This window comes from Oryx dammah, unplaced genomic scaffold, assembly GCF_014754425.2.
Source record: "Oryx dammah isolate SB20612 unplaced genomic scaffold, SCBI_Odam_1.1 HiC_scaffold_28, whole genome shotgun sequence".
In the NCBI taxonomy this organism is placed as follows: domain Eukaryota; kingdom Metazoa; phylum Chordata; class Mammalia; order Artiodactyla; family Bovidae; genus Oryx; species Oryx dammah.
Genome location: NW_024070212.1, coordinates 13,524,056 through 13,550,221, shown reverse-complemented (window position 1 = coordinate 13,550,221; position 26,166 = coordinate 13,524,056). Strand labels below are relative to the sequence as shown.

At 50.3% G+C, this 26,166-nt stretch overlaps 2 protein-coding genes across 7 annotated transcripts; both read right to left on the bottom strand.

The window, feature by feature from the left end:
• Positions 1-188: 188 nt before the first annotated feature.
• Positions 189-5,262, bottom strand: MRPL24 (mitochondrial ribosomal protein L24). Of its 4 annotated transcripts, none has more exons than XM_040230242.1 (6): positions 5,183-5,262; positions 1,396-1,644; positions 1,219-1,314; positions 890-993; positions 521-651; positions 189-426 (listed from the first exon to the last, which is right to left on the bottom strand). In XM_040230242.1, exons 2-6 carry the CDS (start codon positions 1,576-1,578, stop codon positions 290-292), a joined length of 651 nt encoding a protein of 216 aa, XP_040086176.1. In that variant the 5' UTR covers positions 1,579-1,644; positions 5,183-5,262; the 3' UTR covers positions 189-289. The 4 variants fall into 4 exon arrangements, with proteins under 4 accessions (XP_040086176.1, XP_040086179.1, XP_040086177.1 ...); XM_040230245.1 differs by having other exon boundaries at positions 1,396-1,639; positions 5,183-5,254; XM_040230243.1 differs by having other exon boundaries at positions 1,396-1,646; positions 5,134-5,242.
• A 1,196-nt stretch (positions 5,263-6,458) lies between these two features.
• HDGF (heparin binding growth factor) lies at positions 6,459-16,224 on the bottom strand. 3 transcript variants are annotated; one of them, XM_040230232.1, is made up of 6 exons: positions 15,823-16,224; positions 9,681-9,757; positions 9,406-9,544; positions 8,529-8,714; positions 8,025-8,248; positions 6,459-7,829 (listed from the first exon to the last, which is right to left on the bottom strand). In XM_040230232.1, the coding sequence occupies exons 1-6, from the start codon at positions 15,907-15,909 to the stop codon at positions 7,823-7,825; spliced, it is 720 nt and encodes a 239-aa protein (XP_040086166.1). In that variant the 5' UTR covers positions 15,910-16,224; the 3' UTR covers positions 6,459-7,822. The 3 variants fall into 3 exon arrangements, with proteins under 3 accessions (XP_040086166.1, XP_040086167.1, XP_040086168.1); XM_040230233.1 differs by lacking the exon at positions 15,823-16,224 and adding an exon at positions 13,150-13,168; XM_040230234.1 differs by lacking the exon at positions 15,823-16,224 and adding an exon at positions 9,860-9,882.
• Between the last annotated feature and the right edge of the window lie 9,942 nt (positions 16,225-26,166).

Below are 26,166 nucleotides of genomic sequence, written 5' to 3'. Positions count from 1 at the left end.
GTCTTCCTAACAGGCAGCGCCCTGTTATTCAGAGGTCTCTGTGAAGGGAAGCTCTCTCCCTTCGACCTCCATCCGAGAAATCTGCAGGCCCTGCCCTTAAGATTGTTAACTTCCATCCAGGTTTTGTCATAACATCAGGACAGATGCTCCCTCCCTCAGCCCCTGAAACAGGGGTCAGGGTGCAAGTCTTACCAGAAGACAGAGGACCCAAGGCTCTTTATTAGCGTCTGAAGAAGAGGTGGCTGCAAACTTCAAGGCTAAGACGAGGAGAGAAGTGGCTCCCCCAGACTCAATACCAATAGACTTTCTTGTGTCTCCGAGTCTCCTGGATCCCCATCGCCTCCATCACCTCCTCCTCCAATGTCTTTAGACGAGGCACATAGGTTTTTTCTAGAGCATCTTCCACTGATGTGTCTTTGGGGCCATCTATTGAACCACAGGAAGGAAGATGGGTGGGAGGGCTTCTTAACATCTCTTACTCCCACCCCTACTTTTGTTCCTGCCCCTCACCCAGCCTCACCAATCCATGTTTCAGGGACGATGCCATCAGCTCTGGGAACATCAGGTTTCGGGATGATCCTTCCTGACCTTGTGGACACTCGTACTCGCTCTCCTGCCTCGGTGAATCTCCACTCCACTTCAGTGGGTTTCCTAGTAGATAGAAGAAGCGAGACCTCCAGAGAGCAGTCTCCCTGCTATCTTTCAGCCCCAAAGTCACCATCTTATTTCCCTGCTACCCCTGGATTGGTGCTTCCTACAGGAGGTCATGTCCATGAGATGGCCCCTCTGTTTCCAGCACATCCAACCCACCATTCCCTTTGGATAAATATGGTCAACAACTTTCCAACAGAAGGCAGGAAACCCTCTGACCAGAGCCCCTTAGGCTTGCCTGTCCATAGGATCCACAAGTTTGACTTGGTTGTGGAGCAAGGGTGCTTCGCTGGGGACCATGGTTCCCCGGAAATCCACAGTCTTGCCAACATAGCGGTAATGCTGCCCAAAAGAAGGGGGGATGGTGGCTATCAGAAACCAAAGGGTGTGAAGGCGGCTTGTCTACCGCAACTCAGAGCATTCAGTCCACGCTGAAAAGTGAAAGGTTCGGAGGCTCGGCTGCCGCACCGTCTCCTCAGCCAGTCTCCTTCCTCCCCGTGCCATCCTTCATAGACAGGGACGGATGGCACAGGCTTCCTGAGCATCACCACCTCACTCTTTACTTACTGTATTCAGTCCCTCGACAACCACCCAGTTTCGCTGCCGGATAACTTGAACCACTTTGCCTTGCTTCCCGGCATCCTTGCCTTCTAGGATCTCTACCTGTGGGAAGATAGCGAGCGTCAGGGAGGGCGATCCTTGCCCGGGAGCACTCCACCACCCAACCCTGTCTGAGACTCTCACCCTGTCCCCACAGAACAGATGCCAGTCTTCCTCAGGGATGGGTTCCACAGCCACCCGGCGCCGCCTGGTCCCTGGAGGGTTCTTCTTCTTATCTGCCAAGGAGCCTGGGCGGCTCATCCCATAGCGGTAGTTGGGAGGCAGGGTGACCTTAGATGCCAAGGCCAGCAGAGCAGAGAGCCGCATGGCTGGAGGCCGTGAGAAGTCCCCTGGCCAGCGAAAGACCCAGAAATCTTCCTAGTCAGCTCTGAGCTAGACAGAAACAAGAGGGCAAAGAAACAAGGGAAGAAACACCTTTTTAAGCACCTGCTCCATGGCTCAAGGGACTCCCTCCTACTGAATCCTCATAAGTCCATGACCTTCCTACTGTCTTCACTATTACAGATGATGACACAGACTCAGAGAATTTAAGTGACTTGTCAACGGTCATAAAGTTACCATGGGGGAGAATCGGCATTCAAACCCACAGATACCTGACTTCAAAGTCCAAAAAAGTTCAGTGAGGCCAAGACCATGTTATCTAGATTGCCCCTGAATCTAGAAGATCCTAGTAGGGTCTGGCACGTGTTGTTTAGTCGCTCAGTTGTGTCTGACTCTTTTGTGACCCCATGGATTGTAGCCAGCCAAGATCCTCTGTCCATGGGATTTCCCAGGTAAGAATACTGGAGGGGGTTGCCATTTCCTTCTCCAAGGGATCTTCCTGACCCAGGGGGATTGAACCCGAGTCTCCTGCATTGGCAGGTGGATTCTTTACCACTGAACCACCTGGGAAACCCTTGTCATGTATTAGATACTCAAAAAAAAGTCTTTCAGTAAATACACCAATTCCAAGATGTAAAGAAAACACTGGCGTAAGCCCCCAAACCAGGCAATTATAGGGTAAGACAAACAGGTAGCAGAGGTAAAAATTGGGATTAAGATGTCCCTATGTGCATGCACAGTTGCTCAGTCATGTCCAAACTCTTTGCAACCCCATAGACTGTAGCCTGCCAGGCTCCCCTGGCCCTGTAAGACTTCCAGTTCCTAATCTCAATCAGGAAACAATCACTTCCCCCTGAGATAGTTTCTTTTCTAAAGGAAAATGATCCAGAGCAAGACTGTCGGATTACAGAGACCTACAATTCCAAACTAAGTATGTACTCTAAGCTTCCCAGTTCTTGAAGGAAAGTGGACTAACCCAATGGGCACTTGCTGCCTTCCAGCGGCCATGCTAAGTGCGCTCCTGTGTCATCTCATTTAACCCCAAGGACAACTGACGAAAGAGGCACCATTCACCTTGCTCCGTAGCTAAGAATGAAGCCTAATTCAAAGAACAATTAAAGTTCACTATGATGACATTAAAAGCTTTGGACTGGGTAGTCAGAGGACCTGAGATCTAGTCTCTGCTCCACCATCAACTCATTCTGTGACCTTTGTCTTCTGAGCTCAGTTCCATTATCCATAAAATTTTACGGATCTGTTTCTGTCATTCAAGTTATTTCTAATATTTTAACAAAGCAAGACAGAATTATGTGGATAGTACTATCCTTTCTCAGTAAATTTAAAAATACATATTCTGTCATAGGCATAAATATTTACCAGAAGGAAACAGGGACCAACTAAAGTACTTGTTTTGGGGAAGAGGAAGTTTGGGAGAGCTGTTCCTTTCCATAACGTTTGCATTTTCTAACTACATACATTAAAAAATATATATCAACTGGTTTATCTGAATACTGAGATGTTGGGTCATTTTTCTTCTCTATACTTCTCAATATAGTAAACAAAAGACCTAGTACTATTTTAAATTAATGCTGGATGAAGATGTGGCCACAGGACTGGAAAAGGTCAGTTTTCATTCCAATCCCAAAGAAAGGCAATGCCAAAGAATGCTCAAACTACCGCACGATTGCATTCATCTCACACGCTAGTAAAGTAATGCTCAAAATTCTCCAAACCAGGCTTCAGCAATAGGTGAACCATGAACTTCCAGATGTTCAAGCTGGATTTAGAAAAGGCAGAGGAACCAGAGATCAAATTGCCAACATCCCCTGGATCATCAAAAAAGCAAGACAGTTCCAGAAAAACATCTATTTCTGCTTTATTGACTATGCCAAAGCCTTTGACTGTGTGGATCACAATCAACTCTGGAAAATTCTGAAAGAGATGGGAATACCAGACTGACCTGCCTTTTGAGAAACCTGTATGCAGGTCAGGAAGCAACAGTTAAAACTGGACACAGAACAACAGACTGGTTCCAAATAGGAAAAGGAGTACGTCAAGGCTGTATATTGTCACCCTGCTTATTTAACTTCTATGCAGAGTACATTATGAGAAACGCTGGGCTGGATGAAGCACAAGCTGGAATCAAGCTTGCTGTGAGAAATATCAATAACCTCAGGTATGCAGATGACACCACCCTTATCGCAGAAAGTGAAGAAGAACTAAAGAGCCTCTTGACGAAAGTGAAAGAGGAGAGTGAAAATGTTGGCTTAAAGCTCAACATTCAGAAAACTAAGATCATGGCATCCGATCCCATCACTTCATGGCATGATGGGGAAACAGTGGAATCAGTGTCATACTTTATTTTTCTGGGCTCCAAAATCACTGCAGATGGTGATTGCAGCCATGAAATTAAAAGACGCTTACTCCTTGGAAGGAAAGTTATGACCAACCTAGATAGCATATTAAAAAGCAGAGACATTACTTTGTCAACAAATGCCTGTCTAGTCAAGGCTATGGTTTTTCCAGTGGTCATGTATGGATGTAAGAGTTGGACTGTGAAGAAAGCTGAGCGCCGAAGAATTGATGCTTTTGAACTGTGGTGCTGGAGAAGACTCTTGAGAGTGAGTCCCTTGGACTGCAAGGAGATCCAACCAGTCCATCCTAAAGGAAATCAGTCCTGGGTGTTCATTGGAAGGACTGATGTTGAAGCTGAAACTCCAATATTTTGGCCACCTGATGTGAAGAGCTGACTCATTTGAAAAGACCCTGATGTTGGGAAAGATTGAAGACAGGAGGAGAAGGGGACGACAGAGGATGAGATGGTTAGATGGCATCACCGATTCGATGGACATGAGTTTGAGTAAACTCCAAGAGTTGGTGATGGACAGGGAGGCCTGGCGTGCTAGGGTTCATGGGGTCGCAAAGAGTCGCACACGACTGAGCGACTGCACTGAAGTTTAGGGCCTCAGTGTTCGTTCATTCAGAATTAAAAAATGCTTAGGGAGCACTACTATGTGACAGATCTAAGGTCAGGAACCCTACCATTCCCGGCATTTGATGGTCACACTGCTGTTTGGGGGTAGGTTGACAAGAGACGAGGAAACCAAGGCCCTGAGAGCTGGTGACTTGCCCTAGTTCATACAGCTTGAGAGTAGCAGCGCGAATCTCAAGACCTGAGTCTCCTGCATGACTGCCATAAGACTCTCCTTAACCTCAGCCTTCTAGATCTGAAGCTCAGAGAAGCGATCCCAGAAGCCACCCCGCTTAGGTCTTTTTCTTTTCTCTCCAAGCCCTGGAGAGGCTGGTGACCTTCCGCTGTGGGGCTTCCATTGCACGCTCTAGGGGAACTGTTGTGTAGGTAGTGATCCCCCAGGCCCCAGCTCCAAAGGCTGCTTCCATCGCCAGTCCCATCCTAGGTGCGGGTAATGATCAGCCCCCAGCGGTCTTCAGTACCCAGCCGCTCCGAGCTTCCGATGCTTGGAGACCCCAGACGAAGCAACTGAGCCATACCGGGGTAAAGGACCTTCCCGTTCTCACCCCCCCCGACCAGCCCAGAGATCCCGAAATCTCTGGTTCACGAAATCCTCACCTCAGCTTCCCGCTGATCCGCTGGCCTCCGCGGGTCCCGTAGGCACGTGGGACCCACGCCCCGCCCAAGCCCATCCCTCAGATTTCTGGGAAATGTAGTCTAATTGTACAATGGACGCTCAACAACGAACCTAGCCTCTCTGCATACTGGGAGTTGTAGTCCGCCGCTACGAAGCAAGCGGGAAGCAGGAAATTTGACCGGGTCGGAAATCGAGGAAGCGTAAGAGCACCGTGAAGCACGTCGGGAGTTGGAGGCAAAGTCGGATAGGCTGCGGCGCCAGGCACATTCCTGCACGTGCTCTACGTGGAGGCCGCTGGGAATTGTAGTTACCAGGGACCATGGCTCCATTTTCTAGGTGATTGCGGCTTCTTCAAAGCAGAGGGCCTTCCCTTCTCGTGAGACCAGTCAGTACTCTCCCCGTCCGCCCTTCTCTGCTGCCTCATCTGCCCAAGGCAGATGACCAGTGTCATAGGCTTTCTAAAACGATGAAACCTGGGCCTTTCGGTGCTAGTGGATGAACTAGTCACAAAATGTCAGACTGGAAGAAACCTCGGAGAGGGTGAAATCCAACAATTCCACTTAATTCAGGAGTATTGAGAGGATTCCATGCTATGGACCGCCTCATCCTTCAACAGTTATCGGTAGCAGGCATCCCTAGCTTGCCCTTGAGCATCCAATTTGTTTCTACAACCAGACCCAACCCTCTCTTTCCTGGCCATTGTGAACCTACTTCGTGTGCAAACTTAAAAAAAACTTTCCCAGGTGCTTAAGGGGAAGCTATATTAAACTGGCTGGGCAGAACCAGAGTACTGGGTGCAGTATTCTGTGACTTTGCCCTCATGTGGAAATTTCGCTGTTGTTCAGTCTCTCAGTCATGTCTGACTCTGCGACCCCATGGACTGTAGCATGCCAGGATCCTCTATCCTCCACTTTCTCCCAGAGTTTGCTGAAGCATATGTTCATTGAGTCAGTGATGCTACCTAACCATCTCATACTCTGCCGTGCCCTTCTCCTTTTGCCTTCAATCTTTCCCAGCATCAAGGTCTTTTCCAATGAATATTCAGGATTGATTTTCTTTAGGATTGACTGGTTTGATCTCCAGACTCTCAAGAGTGAAATTCTATTTTAGGTATTTCTAACAGACTGAGAATGGAGGAAGCTGGCACTCCTTACCTGAATCTGAGAAGTGAATTTGGAAATCATTTGTCGTCTCTTTCCCCACTCCCCTACACCATCAGTTAACCAACACACCTCCAAAGAATCAGTCAAAATCCAATGTAGTAATCAATGGGTTTTATTTTCCTAGAACTGAAATCATCTACGGTTTTCAGAGCTAAACTTCCAAAGCTACAGTCAGCAATTTTTCATCAGAGCCCAAGGGAGAGGGGCAAGGGTGAAAGAGACAAGAAACTGAAGAGGCAAATAGACCACTAGAAAGAGGTTGGGAGAGGGTGATTATTTCCCTCTGGCCTCTCAGTGGGTTACAAATTGGATCTCGTGACAACACTGAGTGGACCAGGTCGGGGGTATGTGGATGGGAAATGACATCAGCAGGAACACCAAAGCTCCAACTACAACAAGAAAAGTCATCAAGCCCCAAACAGAAGGGGAGCCTCCCAGTGCACCTCAGAAATGGGGGCAAGAGTGGGGGGCACACAAAGGGTTGGGGGGTTCTTTAAAATTTTTTTTTGTAATTTTCTTTTATTAAAAACATTTCCTAAAAAATGTGTCTTTTCCTTTATGTCTGGGTGACGTGTGTGACTGTAGGCTGGCCTTGAGCACTGTGAGAAGAGGGAAAAGGGTAGCTAAGGGTCTCCCCAGGGCATCCCATCTCTGGCCTGAGATCTAAAGGTGGATGGATACTCCTCAATACTCCCACCCAAGCTGGGTGAAGTCAGCCCTTCAGATCAGGTCCTTGACCCAAAGAACTTGGAAGACCCCAAATCTTTTGATGATAAACTGTAACTCCCATGACACCTGGGATCTGCATAAGTGAGACAATTGGGCACTGTCAATCATCAAAGATTTATGGAAGGGAGCACCTCTCCCCCTCCCCACACTGCCCCCATCCCAGCTGTCCCACTTTCCCTGAATCCAGGCAGCTGGGATAATAGGTGTGGGAGGAAGGGACAGGAGCTCAGGGAGATGTCATCCTCGTACCCATCCCCCCACCCCAATTTGAAGATTGCCCCTCCCAGACCCCAGAAGCCCACCCTGCTCTTCATTCTCCATCCCTTCCATTCATAGCCCTGATCCCAGCCAACCTAGACGTCTAGAATGCCCGGGGAAGGGGGCGAGGGGTGTCAGGAGATGGAAATAGCCGGTCCAGGCCCTAACAAGTACACTGGGAAACAACTCCAGGCAGGGAGGGACACAATGGCCTCATCTCATCCCACAGAGCAGAAGACACGGACCTGACTCAGGTCACAGGTGTGTGGGGACACGGAGGTGAGGGCCACGTGGCCTGCCCCATCGGGGTCAATCTCCAGGGTCTGAGCTCAGAAGGGGAGAGTGAGTGGGAAAAGGAGAGTGGGTTGGGGTGGGGAAGGGGTTCCCAGTTTGGAGGCCATGGCCAGTTTCCCCAGTAGCACCCAGACAGCAGCAGGAACGGGGCGGGGGCTCCTCTTGAAACATTGGTGGCTACAGGCTGCAGGGGAGGGTTGGAGGGGAGAAGGGTTAATGGTGTGGCCTTGGCCTGGCCAGGCCCCAGCCAGCGCCATTCTTCTGGGAGAGCCCCCCCTGCCTCCCGAGAGGCTGACTGCTGCAGGCCCTCCTCCCCCTCCTCTCAGCAGAGGGCTGGGCCCTCCCAGCCCAACTGCCAAGGGGCAGGGGGCTCACTCACCTCTCGTGATCTCTCAGGCCCGGGGCCTCGGCATCTTCCTTGGCAGCCTCTTCCTCTTCTTCCTCCTCTTCTTCCTCCTGAGGAGGCCCCCGGCCAGAGCCGGGCTCAGTCGGGGTACTGTTCTTCTCCGCCTCCACTGGAAGGGGCCTCTCACCCTCCAAGGTGGCCCCCTCCTTCTCCTCCCCTTCAGGGTCTTCTGCTTCCTTGGGGCGTTTGGGGGAGTCCTGTGCCGGTTGGGCAGAGATGAGGCACGGCTGAGGCGGGACGGGGAGAACGCCCGCCTCCCCCTCCTTTCCCCAGAGGCTCCTTCCCGGGCAGCCCAGCGCTCTTCTAGCCCTCTGCCAGCTCAACTGTCTCCTGTGGCCCATCTTCTCAGGAGGGACCCCCCCTCCCCCCAGGACTAGCGGCTGAGCCTCTCGGACTGGACACTCCCTGAAAAAGTAGTAACTTCTCTCCTCAAGACCAGGGGCCTTGCTTCTGGGAGCCCAGGCAGAGGGCGGTTACCTCCAGCAGGTCCCCCGCTCTCCTCTTCAGGGCTCCCTTCTCATTCTTCTCCTTGGCTGGCTCGTCAATGACTAGCTTCCCTTCCTCATCACTGCTTCCCTCGGCATTCCCCTTCTTGTCGCCATCACCCTCAGTGGCTTCGGGCTCGGGTTCGGGCTCTTCCACACTGCTCTTTTTCTGGGACGACTGCGGTGGAGACAGCGGAGGCTGAGTGGCACCAGCGGCTGCCGCGCAGGGCCCCCTCCCCAGACCCCTCCCTCGGCCACTCACTCCTTCCTTCGCCCACCTCTCCCCCGCCCCCACCCAGGTGCCCAGTCTCACAAGTGATTTGAGACCCACCTCTGTCGGATTAGCCCCGGGGTAAACCCACTGGCCGGGCAGGCAGGGCTCTGTGCAGGAGGGGGGAGGGCTGGAGCAGGAGGCAAAACCTCGGGTCAACTTCTCCCAAAGGGAGCTGGGACCCTTTCCCCGCCAACCCCCGCCCCCCACCCTCCCGCCTCATCCTGCCCGGCTCACGAGCACCTCCTCCTGGAAGCCTTTGTGGAAAGAGTTGAGGCCACATCTTCTATTCACTCTGGGCCCGTCAAAGGCCTGCCCCCACTTACCGCCTCGGTCCTGTTCTTGCCCCTCCCAGGTGCTAACAAGTGGCCCCTCACCACAGCTACACTGTTCACCCAGAGCCCCATGCCCTCTTGCAGGACGCCCCCCACCCCTCACCCCATGAGCGCCTACTCTGAAAGCCCTGGAGTTGGTTTCTGAGCCCCACCCTGTTCATGAAGACTAAGCATCACACGCAGGCCCTGTGTGATCACACCTATGGCCACACCTGCTTTCCAAAGGTGGGGGGGGGGGTCTCTGGGGGCGGCTGGCAGCTCACCTGGTAGCCAGAAGCCTTGACGGTGGGGTTGTTCTCGATCTCCCACAGCCCCTCGCTGAACCCTTTCCTCTTGTTGGGCTTGCCAAACTTCTCCTTGGACTCCTCGTAAGGGAAGAGGTCTTTGGGGCCCAGGAATGCCCTGGTGAGAGATGGGAGACTGTGCTCTCAAGCCCCTCACTGCATCTGAGCTGTGCAGCCCCACAGGCAAGGGGTGCTGGCACCACCGCTCTTCCCCCACAGCCGGCCCTCCCTCCCACTTCTGCCCCCTCACTCACGTCTCGTGGGTCCCGAAAAAAAAGACTTGGTATTTGTTGGCTGTTGATTTCACGGCAGCCTCCGGCATCTCGTCAATCTGAGAGCAAAATGAGGAAAGGGAGCATGAGCTGGAGTCCTGAGGTCATGAACTGGAGGCCAGACGATAGGTGCTGCAGGGGCTGACCTCTAAGGCACAGACCTGGAAAATCAGACTGGAGGGACCCAGGAGTTCACCAAGGGGGTTTCTAAACCATTTTTTAGCAGTGGGACTTTGTTCAAAGGAAGTCAGACACAAAAGCCCAGCAGAAATCCTCCCTCTCCTTCACAAACCAAACAGCATCCCTAAACAGATCCCATCCACAAGGCTCCATGTCTCCGCCATCACCCTGGCCGGTCCACCCACTGTCCCGCCTCTTGCCTGGACTGAAACCAGCCTCCATTCTTGTCTCACTACAACCCATTCTCCATGCTGCCACCAGGGGGAGCCTTTCCAAGTGCGGGTCTGAGCATTCTCCCTGCTAGTGGCTTTTCAGGAGTCTAGGGACCACCCATTCGCCACTATCCATAATGTCAAGGTCTGAATTCCAGTGCTGCCACTAGTATTTGTATGACCTTGGGCAACTTACAGAACCTCAGTTTTCTCATCTGTAAAATGGGGAGTGTCACAGTCCAAGGGTTGTAAGGCTTAAATGATCATACCGTGGTCCATCCCACATATATGCTCGTTATCATCTTCTCCCAGCACACTGTCCTGCTCTCTGCTCTAGCCACACTGATCTCAGTCTTCTATACTCACTAACTCCTGATCAGCCTTCCGACCTCAGGCCCATCATCACTTCCTCCAGAAAGCTTCCCCAGCTCTCCCAATCTGATCGGCTTCCCAGATAAAACTCTCAGCACATCTCCTTCACAGTGCTTTTTACAATTCCAGTATTAATGTCTATGTTGACTATACCGTCCCCAAGATCAGAGAAGTCTGTTTATATGTCCAGCAGTGCCTAGCACACAGTGGGTACACAATAAATAGTCAGTGGATGACTATGAAACAGACGAGAGCAGACTGCTCTGACTGAAAGTGAAGAGGCGAGGCCAAGAGGCTGCCTATTTAGTATTACCCAGCAGTAGCAGCTCCCCGAAGGAATTTTGGGAAACTCTTTTTGAAAGTTGTGTGATACAGACTCTCATCTTATAGACAAGGAAACTGCAGCTCAGAAAAGTGATTTACCCAAAAAGACAGGACAAGTTAGGGAGGGCCAGATTTCAGAAACAGCTCCTGACTTGCTGATGCTGTGATGGAGAAGGTGCAGAGGTCTGAGGCCAGGGAAATAGTGAGATGTAGTGGCTTACACAGCTTCTCCCCATCAGGCCCTAGAAGCCCAGGCCAAGCTGAATTAGGGGAGGAGAACTACAACTCCCAGCAACACTTGCAGCGGCCCCAGCGGCCTGGCTTCCCGCCGGACAGAGGCCAGGTGGCCATGTTGACTGGGGCCCCAGGCGCAGATAGGAAGGAGAGACAGGCCAAAGCAGTGATTAAACACACAGAAAGTAGAACAGTGTGTCTGACTAGGGACCTGGGGAGACAGGGAGGCTGGGTGGATGGAAATAAGCTGACACACACCCAGGAGAGGGGGTGGAACCTGGGCAAGAATCTGAGGGGCATCTTGCTCCAGATATGGAGTCTTTAGGCTCTTGAACACCTCCCCCCCTTGCCCTGTGGCCTCTGGGGACAGAGGTCCAGCCCCTCCCCCCAGGAAGGCCCAGCACAAACTGCGCCCTCCTCACCACCCAGAGACACTGGGGTGTGAGAGCAGGGGGTGGAAAGGCATGCTGTCCCCCCACCCCAGCTCAATCCCCATCGCCATGACAACCCAACCCCGCCCCCAGGGCCACTCAGCAACCAGGAATGTGACTGCTCCTCCCCCCCTCAGGCCCTCTCTCCAGATTGGGGAGGAGGGGACACTAACTCACACCCCACCCCCAGGCCTGGAGTCTGGCACCTGGGTCCCAGGCTGTGCCTGAAACCCCAGCCAGGGCTGAGGGCCGGGGCCCTGCTCAGGAAGCCAGAGCTGGGGTGTGGGCAGAGGAGGAGCAGCCTCCACCAGGACACCTGGGTCCTGTTGCCAGCTAGTTCCCCACCCTCCTCTCAGAGTGGGGAACAAAAAATAAAATGAGAGGCTCCAGGGCTCAGAAATCCTAGGAGACAGGCATAAGACAATAATAGCAGAAGGCCTTTCCTAGGCCTCTTCTCGGTGGATCTTTGTGTACCAGGAAAGAGAACTGGGGGTGAGGGGTGGGGGGATAGCTAAGGGTCCCAGTTAGGAACTCATATGGGCTCCACGTTTTCAGTGCCACACTTGAGCCAGGCAGTAACAGGCTTGTAGGAAACATGTGATGCAAGGGCAGAAACTGAGGCCCAGGAAAGGGGGTAGGGTGAGCAAAGGGGTCAGAAACAGGAGACATGCACGAGGTTCTCTCAAGGAGCTGAGACCAGGCAAAGCAGCACTCCGGCCTTCAGTCTCATTCCCGTGGGAAACAAACTCAAAGAGAGAGGTGGCTGAACACTGTGATGGGATCCAGGAGGCCACCAGCTGCCCAGCCTCCGGGGCGGGGGAGAAACAAAAGAATGGATGGGAATTAAAAATAGAACGAGACACACCAGATATACCCACCCTGCTGACTTCTAACAAAATAAAGCCTGGGTCGAGAGCAAAGGGGGAGGCCAAGGACCTGGGCAGATGAGCATCTACCCCCAAAAGGGTAATGCCACCCCCACCCCATCTGACCTTGAGAATAGGCACCTGTGGCGGAAGGGCCAGGAGAGCAAGTGCTCTTTTCACTTAATGGAATTCCTAACCCCTCACCCCTAAAAGGGGAGACATTCCTTCTCCAGTGGACCCTTCATCCTTCAAGCCACAAAGGAAATGTCTTATCTTGCATTTGGAAGTGAAAAGAGGTTCTTCATCCACGACATAGAGGATATGAGGTCTCAGGGGAGGCCTGTACCCCCAGTACAGACATGTGTCTCCCAGGCGGTGCCTTTATATCCAGACTGTGACTCAGAACAAGTGAGTCAAGGCTAAGTGGGTCAGGGTGGGGCCAGAGAAGTGCTGGAGACCCCACTGCACCTCCTCCACTGGCCAACAGGGGAGGGGGCTCTGCTCCTTCCCAGCCATTTTAGGAATCCTGGCAAGTTACTTCCCCCTGGCTGGGGCTCTTCACTCCCACGCCTGCCTACTGCCTTTGCCTGGCTCCTACAGACAGGCCGGGGCACAGGAAGTCCCATCCTGCCAGAGCCCATGGACACCTTCTAAGGTCTTAAGTTCCCAGATGAGGAGTGGTGAGAGAAGATTAAACACCTCTCCCCAGCCTCATACCCAATCCAGGCCCAGGGGCGCCTGGCTCAGCATACAGGAAGGCAGCCCAGAAGGCTAAGCCCACACTGACTGCCAGCCAGGGTTCTGACCACCACACCCAGGGCCCAGGCCTGACCTGACCCAGGAACCGGAAAATCTGGGGCAGGAGACAGTTGGGGCCAGGAAAGTGTGGCAAGCTGGAGTGGCAGAAAAGGTGGTGCCTGGGTGTGGGGGAGGGGCAGAGGGAGGAAAGATGGGTGAGGCCCTCTGGCTGCGCAGGTTTTCTGGGACTGTGAAACAGGAAGTGGAGAAAGGAGGAAGGAACCGAAGGGGAAAAATCCCTGAGTCTTGCAGGTTAATTGTTAAGTGCTTGGAGATCCCCCGGGGAAGTTAGGCAGAAGGAAGAGGAGAAGATTAAGACGGAGTCACACCGTCCTTCCAGGCAGGTCTTGCCTACCACGTGGTCCCTCTGGCTGGACTCTGAAAGCACTGGACTGTTCCAGTCTCACCCAGAGTCAGTCACCCTCCTCAGAAGTAGGGCCTAAGGAAAAAAAGTCCACACAGTTGCCTTCACCATGGCTGAGGGCTCCGGTTGCCTATTATATTGAACAGTTAGCAAGACTCCTTTGAGTCCTCCTCCATCTCAGGAAGAGCCAGACCCTCTTCAGGCTCTGCCACTCTATAAACTAAGACAGCATCCAAGGATGGTAAGGAGACCCCAATTTGTCTGCTCTTTTGGCATTCAAGCAGAATGTATTCGGAACATAACAACCTTGGGTGTACCACTCCCGCTAATTTTCATACTCAAGACCCAGAGTGCAGGCAAAGGGTGGGGTTCTTTCTCTTTGGGATCCAGTCTGGTCCCCCTCCCCCAACTCTAACTTTATCTAAAGGGTCCAGCCCTCAACTGAGCAACAGACTGGCCCCCTGTCCCAGGATGAAGAAGAAATAGTATTCCCAGCCCCAGGTGCTGCCCTTACTCCAAGGCCACCAGAAACCCGAAGGTCTTCTTCATATGGGCCAGAATGCGTCCATATGGGGCCCTCCCCTCTCTGCAGCCCGAAGGGGTCCTCTGCAACCCACATTCCAGCTGAGCCTCCTCCCCAGTCTCTGGGCTTTCTCCCACCCCCAGGAGGTAGGAGCAGTAGAGATCTGGGTTCAGTTCTTGCCCTGCCCACCAGGACCTTGGCATCTGAACCAAGAAGCCAGATGGATCAAAGGTGCAGGGGTAAAGTACACGAGTGTCCACACACCACACACAGACATGCACACACACAGCTGACCATGGCTGCTTGCTCACACTGCCCCCCGCCGCCACCACCACCCAAGTCCCCTAGGAGGCCTTGGAAGTTGGGAGAGCCCTGCTTCACTCTAGACTTCACTCCCACTCCAGAGGCCAGACATCTAGAAGTTTCCAGGAACAAGGAGCTCAAGGCATATGGGATTAGGCACATTCCTGAGGAGAGGGTACAGAGTGAGGGTCTCCTGGATTTTCTCAGGTGGGCCCCAAAGTTGGTCTGCACACTCTGAACAGGACCCAGGCGGGGGGGCTGGACCAACTTTCCTCAGAGCAGGGTCTGGCCCAGATGAAGACACAGACTCACACGGAAAAGAGCAACCCACAGCCAGTAACGCAGTTCTGCATTTGGCCCCCTGGCCCAGAAGACTCCTTCCCTCTACTTCTCTCTGCCCTTGGATTTCACTCTAGATTCTAGGGCCAAACCCAAAGGCCCTACACCATCTTTGAAATAAGTTGCCAGAGGCACTGTCCCTTGTGACACCCCCAACCTCCTCCAACAACCTCTGGCAACCTCCCATACTGTTACTTCACCTGTCTCAGTTCTTAGGGGAAACACGACCAATGCTGCAGGCTGGGCTTTTGGGCCCCACCCTCCCACCTGGCCAGGTGCTGGGTGGAGGTGGTGGTGGGGCGCCTCATATTGGCGGGCTCAATCAACCACATGGCAGACTGGACGTTCTGGCGGGAGACGCTTAAGAAATGGGGAGGAGAAGCAACTCGGGTTTCTTCCACCTCCACCCACAGGGAGGGCAGCCAGGACTGGACTTCTCAATCCCACAAGGGCCCTGCCACCCTCAGCCCCAAGTCTGAGTTGGCAGCACACGAAGGAGTATTTTTGTGGGGTTGAGGAGTGAAGGGTACTAGCGGGTGATTTCCAAACCAGACAAATTCCTTCTTCCGTCCCCTCACAACGATTCCTCGACCCTCCCAGCTTCAGATCTCTTACGGATGCCCCAAACCAAAGTTTTGTAGAAGCGAACTCCGCCTCCATTTATCCCTTTCTGGGCTGAGTTCCTGCTTAACCGTCTCATCCAGGAAGAGGAGAGTTTGAACCAGGGGTAACAATCAGTGAAGAAACTGGGGGTCTCTAAGGGGGTCCCTGAGGGGGGTAGCGGTGGCGCTTGGGGGGGTGGGAGGAGTTACACGACTGGCCCGTGCCCGTGCAGCGCGCCCGAAACCGCTGGGAGTATGGGGGCTGGGGGCGGAACTGAACACGCGGAGCCGGGGGCCGGAAAGTGACCGGCGCTCTCTGTTCCCCACGCCGCGCACACGCCACTACGCGCGGACGCCGTGTGGCCAGGTGTTCGCCGCTGCCGCCGCCGCCCCACCACCCCGCCTCCACCATTATATAACCGGCGGGTGGGTTTGGAGTCGCTTGGCTAAGACTCGGGGACTCAGACGCCCCCCGCCCCCACTCCCAACCCCTCCGCGCGCAGCGCTCGTGCCCTCCCGGGTGTTATGCAACCCAAGCCTGGAGGTGGATAGGAGGCGGCGGGCCGCGCTGCTCACCCGGGCCGGCCAGTGTGGGTAGCCCTTCATCTTGGCGAACACCAGGTCCCCGCATTTGTACTCCTTCTGCCGGTTGGATCGCGACATGGCGGGGCTCCGGGCGCCCCGGGCTCCGCGCCGGGCCGGAAAGCGCGAGCCCAAGTTTGCGCGTGCGGCGGTAGCGGCGCCGCTCCGCTCCGGCCCTCGCGCGGCCCCCGCCTCGATGGTGGCCCCCGGCCCGGGCTCCGGCGCGGCCACGGCGACTCCGCCCGCGCGCCGCACGGACGGGGCGGGCGCGGATCTGGGGCAAAGCTCCGGTACGATGGGTGCGCGCTTGTGCAGTTGTTTGTGTTTGAAATTCAATTGCTCCCTCCGCTGCGCGAGGCCTCTTCCTCCACCCCCCGCCCGGTCCCCACTCCTCCTCCCTCCTCCTTTTCCCACTCCTCCTCCTCCCCCCCTCCGCGCTCCCTCCCGCGGCGGTTTGATGCGTGCAGCTTCTTGACGCCCTGTGCCTGCCACTGCCCGCCGCCCAACCTAGAGCAGCCTGGCGGCGCGCGGCGACACAGGCGTGAGGAGCCGATCGCCGAGCGAGCCGAGTAGGCTTTGTGTGCCCGCTGTCGGTGGGTGCCGGCCCGCCCGCGCGCCCGGGAGGAGCTGGCGCCCGGCTGGACGGAGCGGCCTGGCGCCCCTCCCCCGGGCCCATGGGGCGCTCCCAACCGCGGCTTCAGCGCAGCCAAGTGTCGAAGTTTAGGCGTCATGCCTCTTTGCCCTCGGCTCCATCCCTATCGGTGAATGTTAGCTCCGTACCCGGTGCGTGGCTGCGTGCTGGGCGCTGGGGCGAGGGCTAGGTACGGCGCCACTGAGCACACAGAGGTTCGGCCTGGGCCTCGACGTGCTTAGAGTCAGCCAGGTGTTCCCTGAAATGTCGGGCATTACGCCCTACGACGGCCTTTGTGATATTTGTTAGCGAGGAGATTTCGGAGTGCTTGTGGCACAAAGTGGCCACGTTCCGTGTGCATTAGATAGAACTCTGTTCTCCCTGTACTTTCTGGCAAAAGAGATCTGGGCTTCACCGCCAGCTAAACCTGCAAAGATGAGCTCCCTTCTAGTGGGAATAAACAGTAGAATGCCAATAAACCCCAATCCAATTTCCATGAAGCATGAAGTCACTACCTCTCTTGGGGAGGCGCAGGTGGAGGTGAGAGTCTGGGAGAATCTGCGAAGGTTTTACGAAAGTGTTGACTTTGAGTTGGGCCTTAAAGGACAAGAGTGTGATTTTGCTGGATTCCAAAGACTACATTTCAGCTTTAAGTTATATATTAAGAAATGATAGAGCCAAAACTTGGATTCGGGTTTTACCATTAAACCAAACAAAACTTTGCCATAATTACATCTTTATTTTGCTGTTACTGTGTTGGTCTTGGATTTGCCGAAATTCCAGACACCTGTGGTAACTTAGAAAATAAGATATTTGGATCTTAAAGTATTGTCTAGATTCTTAAAATTTTGCAACAAAATATTCTAGATTTGAAGAGAGAAAATATGTGTTTTTCTTCCCACAATTTCCTGATCCTACTTCAAAGCATATGCAGAGTCTCCCTGATAAAGAACTGCAAGATGAAGCCAAAAGGCCCAGGTCCAGGGCCACATCCTATCATGCTGTTCACTAGTAGTGAGAATTGTGCTACCCTCTGGACATCTCCCTGAGCCTCAGTTTCCTCAGCTTGAGATGGGATCACATTACTTTCCTGCCAACATCACAGACGTGGAATGGCTGTTTATCTTTAGCCAAGGCCTGAGCTTGTTTCCTATGGTCCTTCATATCAGTTGGTTGTCCTTATGTCCATGGCAATGCATTTCACAAGTTTTGCCTTTATAAAGTATGGCCTCAGCATAATCCAGCCTTGTGATAGGAGTCCCTCTGGCCCTGTCCACAGGCATTCCAGGACTCAGGCTGCTGGCACAGCCTGACACGTTGTAAGGTCCTTATGCATGCCCTCAGCCACAGACTTGCCGATTTGTTTCAATAGCAAATCCAAACTTGTTGCAACAGAGCAGCTAGGTTCCAGTTAGTGTTTACTCTACCATGCATTCCAGTTTGAAATGCAGTCAGTGTGATAGTCCAGATTCTGTCAGTCTAATACCTTTCTTTGTTGTTCTTATTGTTATTAGGGGAGAATCTTGTCACAAGTTCTTAGAGATATTTCAGTAAATCCAGTGTCACAGCTGGTTCCCTTTTAGTGTCCAGGCCAGTATTATAAATATGCTGCTTCAGTGCAACCAATGCATTTTTAAACTATTTTCCAATTTAGCCCACCCCAATTTAGTTCAAGCCAGACTCCTATCCATTTTTCCACTTTATTGCGTGGAGATGGCAAAAGGGTTCTTAAATTCTTATTTTGCAGCAAATCTCTTGGGCCTGTTATTCAGCCCACCATGCAGATGCTGGTTGAAATAAAACAACCAGCGTTCCCTTTGTTGCAGTAATCTCCCAGGCCTTGGTTGCAATTTAATATCCAAGTTCTCCTTACAATAACATCATCAACCAATTCACAGCTGCCTCTAACAACCGGGCCAAGAGCTGAAGAGGGTCAGTTACAGGGGCGGGTGTAAGCCTGCATCCCCTGGGATTCAGGTCTAACTTAGTGCTTTGCAGAATTCAATGTGCAAATGAACCACCTGGGGAACCTCTTAAAAAGCAGATTCTAACTCAGTAGGTTTGGGGTCGCCTGCATTTCTGTTTCATCATCCCAGGTCCTGCTGCTGATTTAAACCTCCGTTTGATTAGTAAGGTCCAAAACACAGGGTCACGGCCCCCAGATGGCTAGCTCAGCTTGGAGCTAGTTCACAGATGTCTCTGTGAAATGGTTCCTTTGACGCTGGTGTTGGTTCTACATTTGTGTGGGAGGAAGGTCAAGAAAGAAGTCAGTGGACTTGGGGCCCTAGGGCAGAGAAGACTTGTGGGTGCTGATCTGGCTCTAGAGTTCTGAAGTGAGTCTGGAGGGGCAAGGTCAAGGAGAGATGGTGAGGGACTTATTTCTGACCATGTCAGACAGAAGGAGGAACTGGCACAACAGTAGGGTTGTGAAGCTTAGAATACTAGAGGAAGGTAATGTGGTCTAGGGGAAACTGTGTTTGCATGTCAAGGGACCTGGGTTTGAGATTTGCTTTTAACAGTTGACTTAACTAGAATTTCTAAAGACAGTGTTCTTCTACTGCAAAAATACTAATACAAATAGCTACCCTTATGGGGTGGTTGTGAAAAGAAACGGAGCTCATCTGAGCGAAAACCTTACCTGTTCATTAGGTTCAAAGGAAATGTCAGTTTCCTTCCCTTTAACTCCTAAAGGAGAGTTGAGGGATTTGGCTTCTGTCCCAGCCCTCAGCACCATGTGACCTGCTCCCATTACCTCTTCTTGGCCCTGGTTACCCCTTCTGGAAAATGGAGGCGAGGATGATAAATAGTTTAGACCAATAGTTTTCAAAACTGCCTCCGTTGCCCCTTCTCACTGGTGCCACCCAAAGTAAAAAAAAAAACAAAAAAAAAACCACCCATGCTTTTATGCATTTTACAGTGAGTCAGAGTGGTTAAGAGTCTGAGATTAAAAAAAAGAGTCTGAGATAACAAAGTCTAAGTACCTGCTTCACCATTGTGACACACTATGTCTCTTTAGGAAAACTACTTAACTGCCCCCAGTCTCAGCTTGCATCTCTAAAATGGTCTGTAAAAAGGAGTTGTGGTGAAGAGTGAATGAATTGAATGTATTTTAAAGTGCTTTGAATAGAGCCCAGAAACATGGTAAGTGCTTGATTAAAATCACTTACCACTGTATTTGTATTAGATTTTGAATAATATTTAGTTCAAGAAAATGGGTTCCTTTGCAGTGAGCTTCTAGGTACCAGCCTTATGCACCGGTAAAACTGGCACTACTACAATGGGTGTGGGTGTTCACATGGGCTTGGAAACCCGTTTACCTGGGTTTGAGTCCCACTCCACCATTCACTTACTGCGTGACCTGCCACAAGTTACTCAACCCTTCTGTGCCTCAGTTTTCACATCTGTAAAGGGGGATGTTGACAAATCAATGAATACGTTGATATTCATAAATGCTTAGGACAGGCTTAGGACAGGGATCTTAGTTCCCTGACCAGGGATTGAAGCCCTGCCCTCAACAGTTACAGTGCAGAGTCCTAACTGCTGAACCACCAGGGAATTCCCAGGTGTTTAGTTCAGTTGCTCAATCTTGTCCAACTCTTTGCAACCCCATGGACTGCAGCACGCCAGGCCTCCCTGTCCATCACCAAATCCTGGAGTTTACTCAAACTCATGTCCATTGAGTCAGTGATGCCATCCAACCATCTCATCCTCTGTCGTCCCCTTCTCCTCCTGCCTAAATCTTTCCCAGGGTCAAGGTCTTTTCCAGTGAGTCAGTTCTTCCCATCAGGTGGCCAAAGTATTGGAGTTTCAGCTTCAGCATTAGTCCTTCCAATGAATATTCAGGTATCCCAGATATTAGCTGTTAATATATTTATATTAAATTATATTAGCTATTTTCTTAAAAATGCTTATGTTGTATAACTCTTCCATACATATAATATCTTGAATAATAAAAATATTTTTAAAAAAGGGTTCTGTTTTTTGTTGTTGTTTATTTTTATTTTTTGGCCATCATGCAGTTTGCAGGATCTCAGTGCCCCAACCAGGGATTGAATCTGGGCCATGGCAGTGAAAGCCCAGATCCTAACCACTAGACCTCCAGGGAACTCCTAGATTCTGTTTTTGAAAGTGAAAATCATCAGATTCATTCTCTAAAGCTATTCTTCTAACATATCTATTTAAACTTTGATTAAAATTAAATGTTCCCTTCCTCAGTCATATGAGGCACTCTTTAAGTGTTCAGTGGCCTCATATGGTTATTGCTGGCTGTACCGGACAACGCAAATATAGAACATTTTCATTATCACAGCAGTCCAAGGACAGCACTGTTCCAAGGCCATGGCTTCCCACTTGAGCTGTACATTGGCGTCACTTGAAGAATTAAAAAATACTAATCCCCGGGCCCAACTCCTCAGAGTTTAAATTTAATTGGTTGACAGTGGAAGCTATTAAATGGTTTAGGTAGGAGAGAAGCATGAGCAGAGGTGAACTTCCAGGAGCTTCATCTGAAGGCAGCATGGATGTGGAGGGGCTTAGACTTGCCAGGTCACAGAAAGGTACTGCAGTGGTCTCTGCTGAGGGACGTATGACCCCACATGTGGAAGGGGCTTGGGAGCTGCATTCCTGGGTTCTCTTCTCCACTCTTCCAAGAATTATGGTGGCAGTAGCTCCTTAGCCCTCAGGGGAGAGGACTTCAGCCTTCATAAAATGGGAAGGAGGGACTTTCTGGCGATCCACTGCTTAAAACTCCACGCTTCCACTGCAGGGAAGCAATCCCTGGTTGGGGAACTAAGATTCTGCATTCCAAGAGGCATGGGTCAAACAAACAAATAACCCAGTAGGGAGTTGGAACACCTCAAGATCCCCGTGAGTTGTAGATGCCATTTAAAAAAATCAGCTTAATTAAAAAAAAAAAAAGGTGAAGCCAAAAAATAAGATAAAAAATTAAAATTCAGCTTATTTTTGTATATGGAATTAATATGTGCATATGATACGAAATTTAGAAAGTCAAGAAGATAATTTAGTGAAAAGTCATCTCATGTTACCCCTCCCCATGCCCTGCCACCCCAATTTTCTTCTTAGAGTCAAAAAATTACCAATTTCATATGTCTTCTTCTAGCAGTATTCTCTCGATATAAATTTCAAGCAAATATAGAGCTGTTTCCTTTAAGCAAATTGTAGCATCCCATACACACTGTTCCACACTTTACTACCTTTTACTTAACATATATCTTAACTCCTTCCATTTCAGTCCACAAAGATTTGCCAGTCCACATTCATTTTTATGACTGCATAATAGTTCATGACATTTCTGTATCAGAAATGATGTATTTAGCCCCTGTTGATGGGCATTTAGGTTTTTTCCTTTCTTTTGATAATAGCAACAAGTACCGGAGAGAATAATACTGTACCATTTCATCTCAGCAGTGAGGATCCTCACCATTTCCCTTTCCAATTTGCAAGATGAAAAAGGTCATTTGGTGGCGGCGCTAGTGGTAACGAACCCACCTGCCAGTGCAGAAGATTGAGAGAAACCGGTTCGATCCCTGGGTCGGGAAAATCCCCTGAAGAGGGCATGGCAACCCTCTCCAGTATTCTTGCCTGGAGAACCCCATGGACAAAGGAGCCTGGTGGGCTACAGTCCATGGGGCTGCGTGGAGTCAGACACGACTGAAGCGACGTAGCACACACACACAAAGGTCATTCAGTGACATTATCTACAGGAGTTTGGTGACAGATAGTGCTGGAAGTAACCTTGCTATTTATAGACAGAGGCAACTAAGGTTGAATGAGGAGCCCCCACTGTGTTCGGCCACAACCCCCGGGTCTCTCTGCTTTTCCCTTGGTCCCTGAGACTTAAAGGGAACCAGAGTCAGGCTGACAGAATAACTGGCTCTGATCACGTCTGACTGCTCTCTTCAGCCCCTTCCCATCAAGGGCATTGCGCGGAGACAGTGGGGAGGCCTGGGGAGGAGAAGAGCCTGGGAAGTGCATGGGTGAGGCAGGGCCAAGTGCCCTTTTCTGGAATGATAAGACTGAGCCCCAGTGGATTCTTTGCCCCTCCCCCTTGAGGGAGAGAGACTAACAGTTTTGGCCCTGCTGGAGGAGGCTGATTATGGCTTCTGTGGGCACAGATGGCAATGGAGGTAGTGAAAGGCCTTTTCTGCCACCACATTGCCATGGGCCTGAAGCCTCTTTCATTCATTACCACATATACCCCTAGGGCATTTGCAAGTGCTGTGCCAGGCCCTGGGGGAGTGTTGGGGGGAAGGGGTAGGTCTGAAGATGAACAGGTAGCTGGGAGTGAGTAGTCTGGTCTCTAACTTTCCTCCTGGAATCTCCCTTTCTGAGCATCCTGGGGATTTCCTTCACTCGTCTCCTGTATTTTCTAAGCTCTAGGTTTAGAAAACCCTTTCATGGTTAAACATCACCACCCCCCACTTTTTTTTTTGATGGAGCACATCCTCTGGTAGCTTCCTGAATGAAAATACTTGGAATGGAAAATTTGGAGAATTTACATGTTTGAGTATGTCTTTATTCTACTCTCTCACTTGATTGATAGTTTGGCTTGGTGTTGAATTCTAGATTGGAATCTTTCCTTCAGATTTTTTTTTTACGTTTTTTTCTTAAAACATTTTTTTTTTTTTTTGGCTGTGCTGGATCTTTGGTACAAAGTGTGGGCTTTCTCTAGTTGCAATCGAGCAGCATGTGGGATCTTAGTTCCCCAACCAGGGCTCAAACCCTCATCCCCTGAATTGGAAGATGGATTCTTACCCACTGGACCACCAAAGAAGTCCCTCTTTTGGATTTCTGAAGCTCTTGTTCCATTTTCACCTATGTTACATTCTGTCCTGATCCATTTTAAGAGATCTGTTTTTTTTTCTCTGGGAACTTTCAAGATCTTCTCTTTGTCTTCAGTGTTCTGAAGTTTCATACTGGTGCGGATCCATTTGTAACCGCTATGCTGAGCAGTGGGTGGGCCCCTCCAATCAGGAAAAAAAAAAAAAAAGCTTGTCCTTCACTTCTGGGAGGTTTTTTGTAATTATTCCTTTGATATTTCCTTCCCTCTTTTTTTTTGAGGTAGCGGAACTCTTATTGTTCAGATATAACACCTTCTGGGTGGTTCTCTGATTTTCTGAACTTTTCCAACTTTTCCAGTGAGAATTTTATCTGTGCTCTTGTATTTTTATTTCTCAAGAATTCTATTATATTTTCTGCTTGTTACTTTTTTATGGCATCCTGTTCTTGTTTCATGTATACAATATTTTCTCTTATCTGAGAAAGAGGATAGATTTTGGAAGTTTTCTTTTCCCTGCAGTTTCTCTATTTTCACTTGTTTGTTTTGTCTCTATCATTCATGTTAGAGTGCCTACTCGTGTTTGAGTGAGGGACTTAAAAAACAGTGAGAGACTAAAAAGGCATCTTGGACCTGTGGGCATGTGGTTGGAGCTTCTCATTTGAGAACTTGGTGTGGGGGTTTTCTGGATGGGAAATTTGTAGGGGGAATCTCTGATATGGGATTCCATAGATCTTTCCTCTTGGGCTGAACACATTTCCTGTGGAGATTTCCCCCAGTATCTAGCCTTTAGGGTAAAGGCTGCTGGCCAACCTTCTGGGAAAAACAGATCTGGGGTCTCAGTACTCTATGTGCATATTGCTTTAATTTCTTTGATGTCTATAAAATACCCATGCCCTTGACTGTGCCTGGTTTTCTTCATGGCAGAAACCCTCTCTGTTTTATTCCTCTGGGAAACAAACAAAAACCCCCAAAACCTTCCTTTATTTTGTCTGGGTTTGCAGAGAGGCAGTCTTCCATTAGTATGAAGTGGGGGAGGGGATTCAGGGATCTAATGTTTGCTAACCAGCTTTTAACCAGCTCTCACTTTTGTTCCCTTCCCTTCTGGAGGTACTTGATGCCATACTCCGGAGCCTTCTGAGGTTTCTGCAGATAGTTCAGACTGAGTCTCACCATTCCCCAGGGCCAGCTTGCTTCTCAGCTCTCTTGAATGTGTCAAATCAGTATCGTCGATGCTTTCCACCTTCCAAAATGTCACTGTGCTCTCCTCTTCTCACGTCCCCATCTTTGTGGGTTCAAATCTTTTCAAAATGATCTTTCAGTTCAGTTCAGTTCAGTTGCTCAGTCATGTCCCACTCTTTGTGACCCCATGGACTGCAGCATGCCAGGCTTCCCTGTCCATCATCAATTCCTGATGCTCAAACTTATGCCCATTGAGTCGACGATATCTTAGAAAAATTCCTTTAATTGAAGTTTTAGTAGAATTTCAGGAGGGAACCAAATGAGGTATGTCTATTCAATTTACTATCTTAATGGAAGACTTTATTAATGTTATTACTACTTTTGAATAGGTAATACATGCACAAGTTACAAATTTCAAAACATTTAAAGGAGTTAGCAGTGAGAAATAAATCTCCTTCCCATCCTCGTCCTCAAATTTCTTTAACCAATTTCTTGCATGAAAATAGCCCTTTGAGGACAGGCTATCTACCTATTAAGGGAAATCATTAATGTTTACAGTAAGAGGACCCTGCTTAGAAAATATTTGTTAAAAAAAAAAAGATCTCTGCCCTTTTGTGGTGTCTCTTCACTGCAGGGCAGATGTGTTGACCAGGAATAAGGATAATCATTTCCCTTTGAAAGTTTCCCATTCTCTTTCCTGTCATACTCTACCCATTTTTCAGAGGAGGAAAATGAAACTCACAGAAGTGACTGTCCAAATTCACCAGAAAGTAGGTTGGGGAGGCTAGATTGGAAAAGCTGGTATTAGAAGGCAGCAGTGTGCAAAGCATTCCAGGTGCAAGGTAACACTGGAGAGTTTAGTTTCTCAGTTTGGTCCTTAGTACACCTGCTTTGCAATCAACAGAGGAGTTGCTTAAAAATCCAGACTTCTGGGTCCCACTTCTGGGCCCCACCCACTGAAGAGGAATCTCTTAGGCTGGAATTCAGAAATTTGCATTTTTAAAAGTCTTTCAGTGATCCTAGGCACATTAAAGTTTAAGAATTGGTGGGCAGAAAAATGCTCTGGGCATCCAGAGCAGGGAGCAGACAGATTTAAGCAAACAGATGGAGAAAGCAGCATATGAGTTTGTTGGTGAAGGCAGGGCAAGCTTTAGACACGTGGAGAAGTTGGGGAGGAGGGGACCATAGCAGGCTTGTCTAAGGCAGAAGTCGCGCTTAGGCTTCCACTGTCCCTCTTTGTCGTTGCCATCATCATCACCTACGTTGGTCATCCTTTCCATCTTCCTCGTTAGCTTCCTCCCTAAATCTTAACAGTCTCTCAGGGCTGAGCTCAGTAAAGCCTTCTGCTCTGGGAATAGGGAGATGGAGCCCACACAGAGGTGGTTTAGAATACACACACATAGTTGAGGAATGGAGGGCACCCAGTCACAGTCAGCAGGAAGGGGCAAAGATGAATATATAAGAAAAGGACACGAAATTACGGTGGACAGACGACAGCTGCAGAATCACGAGCAGAAACATGAAAGGTGGAAAAGGATACACATAAACATGGGTGGATATAAAAGGCACTCACAGAGACCAATGGACAAGTCATACAACAAGGCACAAGGAACACCAAGCACAGAGACAGATACAAAGGACATATGCAGATAGATAGCTGGGGGCACAGGCAGATAGGGGTGAACTTAAGGGATGCCTCAAATCTGTGAAGGGGACTGAGATGTAGCTG